This window comes from Pundamilia nyererei, unplaced genomic scaffold (genome assembly GCF_000239375.1).
Source record: "Pundamilia nyererei isolate P.nyererei 1_Seehausen unplaced genomic scaffold, PunNye1.0 scaffold00112, whole genome shotgun sequence".
Taxonomy (NCBI): domain Eukaryota; kingdom Metazoa; phylum Chordata; class Actinopteri; order Cichliformes; family Cichlidae; genus Pundamilia; species Pundamilia nyererei.
Window position 1 is genome coordinate 1,599,336 of NW_005187513.1, and position 6,755 is coordinate 1,606,090.

The 6,755-nt window shown below is 37.2% G+C and overlaps 2 protein-coding genes across 2 annotated transcripts in view; one reads left to right on the forward strand and one right to left on the reverse strand.

Annotated features, from left to right (window-relative positions):
• mns1 (meiosis-specific nuclear structural 1) overlaps positions 1–238 on the forward strand; it is a 4,127-nt gene extending 3,889 nt beyond the window's left edge. Inside the window, exon 9 of the mRNA XM_005741692.1 lies at positions 232–238. Coding sequence (XP_005741749.1) covers positions 232–238 — 7 coding nt within the window. The remainder of the gene's footprint in view (positions 1–231) is intronic.
• Positions 23–6,748, reverse strand: tex9 (testis expressed 9). Its single transcript, XM_005741646.1, has 12 exons — positions 6,637–6,748; positions 5,813–5,946; positions 5,435–5,498; positions 5,222–5,298; positions 5,048–5,093; positions 4,012–4,094; positions 3,729–3,880; positions 3,399–3,490; positions 3,020–3,193; positions 2,758–2,892; positions 421–555; positions 23–342 (listed from the first exon to the last, which is right to left on the reverse strand). Exons 1-12 carry the CDS (start codon positions 6,682–6,684, stop codon positions 268–270), a joined length of 1,215 nt encoding a protein of 404 aa, XP_005741703.1. The 5' UTR covers positions 6,685–6,748; the 3' UTR covers positions 23–267.
• Positions 6,749–6,755: the final 7 nt, after the last annotated feature.

Below are 6,755 nucleotides of genomic sequence, written 5' to 3' on the forward strand. Positions count from 1 at the left end.
AAGTATAGATACAAGGGACCGATTCAGGGACATATTTTTATTAAGAGGTGCTGACAGGCACTGAGTTAACATCATTCCAAACAGACGTGGCAACTCAGTCTGCCAATGTTTAACTGAAGAGACAAACCAAATCTACTTATCATTTTTTCTGACAATGTTCTGAGAGACAACGGAGGCCTACAACACAAAGAAGTATCCTAAAATAACAGTGACCACTGTTAAGCTTTTTAGCTTTTAAAAAATAGAAGTGGAGACATTCAGTGGTTATTACTTCCCCCAGTCTAGAGCCTTCATGAATTCTTCTTCTGTGAAGCTCAGCAGCTTAGCAGCTTCAAAATGCATCTGCACACAAAAAAAAAAACCCTTAAGATTAAAAACTAAGCACAGTATCCACTAACAGAGTAACATGATGACTCGTACCTTTTGCCTTTTGAGAATGTCGATTAGCTTCAGTTGTTTCTTGAAGGCCATGATGAGTTCGGCTTTCTGCTTTTTTAGCATTTTGTTTTCAGCCAGCAAATTTTCTTTACTCTGATGTTCCTCAGTTATTTTGTCCTTATTTATAAAAGAAGGCAAAAAGCAGAAATTAGTGCAGGCTCAGCAGGACCTCACCTTGTTTGTGCAATCGGAAGTTGTCAGAGCAGATATTTTAGTGTGCGGCTTAAAATTCAGTTCTATGTACATGTGAAAGATCTTCAAAATAAGATGTTGGTGTGAGGGACATAATAGCATTACCTTAACTCATATTTTTTCTCTGTATCTTTAACTACACCTATGAATTCATGTCTATAAAAGTTTTTCTGCTATGCCTCTTTAATTAGAATAGCTGATATACAAATAAATATAAGACACTTTGTGGCTGTTGTGTCTCTATAACAAGATTTAATGATTACATATTGGAATTTTGTTTTTGTTATCGGTTTTAAACCTCTGTATTTTAAACAAATGTTTTATTTTGATGGTAGTGTTTATACCTGCAATGGAAGTCTGCTTTTTAATAGGACTGGACTGGAAAAAAAAATCGGTCCTGGCATTTTTGATCCAGGCGGCCCAACATGACCACTCGAAAAAACAAAAATCATTATATATCCTGCATACACATTATATATATATATTCCATTTTACTTGATTATAGATATTGAAGCAGATAATATAAGACTATAAAACAATAATTAGACCCAAAACTAAAATCATAAACACTGATCTCAATCACTGTCAGAGCGACGTTAGGGGCTTCTCTCTTTTCCCGTTTGTCTCTTACCCTGAACAAACAGCCCTTTTTATACCTACTGCTTCATTGAAATGGTCATCCAGATAGAAATGTACAGACACGCAAGTCATATAAGACCAACTCAGTGTAGTTGGTGACTTGCAGAGTACACATCACAAGTTTGCAGCATGCAAATGGCATGCAAAATTAAGAAGAGTTATAAAAAGCAAAGCTCTGGATAATTTCTTTGAGGACATAAAACAGCACAGCAATATGGATGACCCTCTTTCTGAGGAGGAGGATAATATAGATTATCAAGCAGAGGACAAAGACAGATCTGATGAGGAGGTCACAGGTGCGAACCTGCTCGTGTTTTGATTTGTTCATGCCATTGTCACTAAAAAAAGTCATCATGGCTATCACAGCCCTTGAAGGAAAAAAAGTCCACGGTGACATTTGGAATGACAGTGATGAGGAATACCTGAATGCTTATAATGGTGCCCTTCTTGCTGCAGTGTACAGATGAAGCAGCAAGACCAAGCATCGACAGGCAGAACTATTTTTCAGGCAACAGTGTTGCTTCAGACCTTTTTAGTCCTTAGATTTTACAGCAGACATACTAGAGCAACATCTGATATACTTGCTCCCATCAAGGATGTATAGGAGAGATGGGTGAAGCTCCTTCCACTGAGGTTCAACCCAGGGCCACAGGTGACCGCTAAAGAATATTTTGTTCCTTTCCATATAAAAGTGTTACTACAGGTAATAACACTTCTCAGTAATAGTAGGTAATATAACCTTTTTTTTCCTAAATTCTCTTGAGGTTTGATTTACAATTTATTTTAGATAGAAACAAAAGGTATGCTGAGGAGAGAAAGGACCTGAAAGGCCATGCCAAAAAAATTAAAACCAATATTTTCAGACATAAGGCAGCCTAACAAGGTAACTGATAGACAACAAACAAACTGGATGATTAAACACCGTTCTGAGGCTATTTTCTTTGGCTGCTTTAAGACACGGGTCAAAACTGACCTGTTAACTTTAGAGATAGTTACAGAAGCTATCACAAGATGAAGGTTAAAGTAGCGTTATTCAGTACAGACACTGGAAAATCACCACTGTCACTCCATAGACCTGTACACAAAGCAAATTGGTAAGAGAGTTGTTTTATATTGAATTGAATTCATACAAATCCTCCCTTTATTATGCAGACTCAGAGCAGAGCCCTCAGATAAGATGAAGAGGTAAAAAATGTCAGCAGCCTCCACCTGTAAAACTATTACTGTCTTGGGCTGTTGTCTCATTGTTCCCTTTCTAGTGCATCTGCTGTTCATTTTATTAACACCAAAGCAGCTGAAACTGATTAACAACCCCCTCTGCTACTTAACTGACCATATCAATATCCCACAAGTTTAACTGACTTGATGCTGTACTCTGATTAAAAAGTATTCCTTTAATTTCTTTGACTAGTGTGTATTTCTGATATAAAGACAAACATAGAAAACACAGACATGTTTATACAGGAATCTTTGTTTTAATGCTGTTACCTTTTTCTCCTGTTTCATTTTGTTCAATTGAGTCTTCAGCCTCTCCACCTCCTCTAGAGCTCGGTTCAGGCGGACCTCTACCGTGCTGTGGACAGCTGCTGCTTGTTTGTGGGATCTATTCAGATTTTCTACCTCCTACACAGAGCACAAAAACAGGTGACACACAACAGCAGCTCAGATGAATTACGCTGTCCAGTTTTACTGCTTGTTTTAAAGAAATTGTTGCAGTAGTAATTTGCTCTGAGCTGTTGGCGACACACACCTTGCTCAAACCAGACACTTCCAGTTGAAGTCCATCACATTTTTTGTTGGACTCTGCGGCTAAAGCTCGGTGCTTCTCGATTTGTGTCTGCTGAATGCTCACGGTCTTCTGCAGCCGGGCTCGATCCTCCTCCAGCTCCTTAATCTTTGCGCTAAGCTTTGTGTTTTCATCATCCTGCAGAGACACAAGTTCAGACACTTCAGTCTGAGCAGTAGAAAAAACAATCCAGATACAATAATACATCCATGCTGTGTTAAACAATCTAAGGATCAGGACAAATAACCCTATATATTTTACCAAAGTAACTTTTGTTTCTCTAATGTAAGGCATCAGCAGCAACATTTCTGTTTATAGTTGTATATATAAATATTTACATTACCTTCTTGTAATATTCACATGAGATCTGGTCCAGTTCCTCTTGCATAATCTGGAGTTTTGCCTTCAGGACTCGTATTTGAGCTTCTGAAACTCCTTAAGAGACAACAATCAGATTTATACGCTTGTAAAAAAATCTATATAAGCATATGAAACTTATCACATGAATTAATTAATCTCAAAGCTCTAGTTTGGCCTTCATTTGGGATTCTCAAGGGGCAAAAATCATCTGACAGAAAAAAGCCTATTCGTGGAAAACTATACATGTTATTTAGTCGTTGTTCCCACTGAATAAAAATGTGGTTTATTATTTTTTAAGTGAAATAAGCATTACCTGATCCTACATTGTCTCCAAAGTTAGGTATTTCATCCACAGCATTTTCATGAACTACAGCATTGTTCATTTTCTCCTCCATGCTGTGAATTGTCTTTGCCAAGAATAAATTAGCAGAATCTTCTACAGCTTCAAAATCATCCTCTGAACTCCTGAAACAATCAAGCACAATTTCTTGAAAAACCTGTAAACTGTGATTCCTCCTGGAGAATAAATCTCACAAAAGATTTATGAGCAGAAAGGCTTGAAATGGATTTAGAAATGATATACAAATAAAACTCACCCAGTTTTAAAGTGGGGATCTTTCACTTGTTTTCCACTCAGCATATTTTGTGATCTTGATGCAACAATTCTTTTGGTCGCCTCCTAAAAGAATTACACAAAAATACTGAAGTGACCTTAAAGAACTTACAGCACCTTGTTACCCCAACAGGACACTTCTAAGGTGACCCTGAGAGGTCAAAAACACTGCAACTTAAGAAAACACCAGCAAATAGAAAAATGTGCCACAAAAGCTAAAAAAGCAAATTCACAAAAGAAGTGTATCTGAAGAGACGATAAAGTAATGGAACAGCTGCAGAAGTGCTGGAAACCAAAACATCTGGAGGATTGCACTGAGACATACTTCAAAGAAATGGAGGATTATGTTTTGTGTCGTGGGGTTTCAACAAGATTCATATAATGCTGTCCATCGATGTTTGCTTTTAGCTTTTTACTGTTATCTTATCACTTCTGCTGCTGTTCTTTACTTGTTCATCCATGAAGTTACTGTGTGTTTGACCTCTCAGGGCCGCCGTACACTTCACTCACAGATTGCTTACTTGTTGTTTCCAAGGTATAAAAAAAATAGAAAAGAAAGAAAAAAAAAGTGGAATGGGAGGCAGAGCTTTTAGTTATCATGCCCCTCTCTTGTGGAACCAGATCCCAGTTTGAGTCCAGCTGACAGTCTCTCTACTTTTGAGATTGGCCTTAAAACCTTAATTTTGAATAAAGCTAATTGGGCTGGCTCACGTGAACCTGAAGCCTCCCTATGCTAAGCTGTTAAGAGCTTTGGTTGAGGGGCGTTTTCTAAGATGCCCAAGCAGTTTTCTTCACTCCCCACTGGCTGCTCCTCCTTACCACAGTAGACAAGTGCTGCTCATATGAGATCATCTGATTGATGGGGTTTCTCTTTAATAGTACTGGGCCTTTTTTCTTCTTTAAATACCAATATAAAAAACCTTGTTTTCAACTTCTGCTAAAAAAAATAAAACTGAACAGAGCTGAAAACGTCCACAACAATAATACAAACTGCTGAGCAAAATGCATGAGATACAGACCTTCACACCAGACTGCTGCACAGCACATGTGTGAGTCTTTGTTATCCTGCAAGTGAAAAGTTAAACAGAGAGATGCAAATGTACATGAATATAAAAAAATATCTTTCTTTTCAAGGTGGTTTAGCTAAAATGATATATCCGAATGATCAGAGATAAGGAAATCAAACCTTTTACCTGGACGTCTCTTCTTCTTCAGTGTCTGTGAGCAGGACATTGGATAAAGGCTTTGAAAGAACTTCACTTTGTTCTCTCTAAAATAAACACAGAGTTTTGACTTTAAAGTAAGCATGCTCCCTTCTTAACTTCTTTCATCTGACTTTTTTAGTGCTACTGCGCTCACAAATTTTTTTCTTCCAATTATTGAATGCAAACCTGTTAATAACTTACCATAAGTTGCTCAGCCTGTCTAACTAAATCTGCTGTTTTGGCTTCCAGCTCTGCATTAAGAAGTCTGTTGGAAATAAAATAATGAATAAGCAGATTTATATAAACAACTTTCAACAAGTTGAAATTTAGTGCTGCAGGATTGTTGGTGATACAAGTGGGTCACTCTATCTGGAGTTACTTTTTATTATTATAGGTAACCAGTACTGGTCAGTGCCCTAAAGAACTACTGATTAAACAAGTGCAAGAAATAGTCCACATATAACTTATTCTGACAGAAATGAGCAACTTAGACTAAAATGCAATGTTAAAATTATCAGAAGGGTTAGTGCAATTACTATATACAAAAATAAAGCAAGCAGGTGTGAGAACAACTCCTACTTATACTCTTCTTCTTTGGCTAAAAGTTCATCTGTGTGCTTCTTTGCCTGACCAGAAGCAGATTTTGACTGTCCCCTTATTTCAACTCTTTTGGACCTTTCAGCCTTACTGGTAGAGGATGGACGTTTCTTGACCTAAGCATCAACATAAAATGACATAACAGGAGAGTTATCAACAGCTATGAAAAAAAAGTTTTCCTTTGACTTATTATTTTAACATAACTCAAATTTCAAGCAATTTTCTCAGCTTTGAGTTATTTTCTCAGAAGTTTCAGTTAGTGAGTCGAAATAATGTTTTATCAGTGGCACAAACAAGCATCCATACAAAACCCTTTGAAGGACAAATTTCACTTTCCATCTGATACAACAATACCAGCATTTATTTGTTAGATTTATACTCGTTAAGCTCTTATATTCTACTTTTTTCTATTTAACTATTTTCCACCTTTTGTACGTGTTTTTGCTAGTTTACCTGCTTTGTTCTGTACTTAGCTGTTCTAATTTCTTTTTATAAGTGCTGCATTATTTTATATTATCACTATCAGAGGTTATCCAGTTCACTAGAACATGGCTATGCCATATTATAAGGCTCTTTTTTGTAACTTTGATGTGCAACAGTAAGAATGAGACTGTGATGTTATGTTTTGGTGTTTTTTGTTTTGGTTTTTTGTATGTATTTTTTTTGCTTTGTCAGTGCTCCTGTTGGCGGAAGCAGAAACGGTTGCCATAGTTACTTCAGTTAGTAAAACATTTTGGTGAGGCACAACTAAAAAGCTCAGCTTAATGGTCTGAGAGACATTAACATGAAAAAGTAATGTTACAAACCTGCGAAATGAAGGGCTGGACCTTTTTATCAGCACTTCTTGCCGCCATCGTGTCGCAGACCGAAACGACGCGTTAATGGTTGCATAGCAACAGCTGGTACACCGCGGGCACAGTACGGC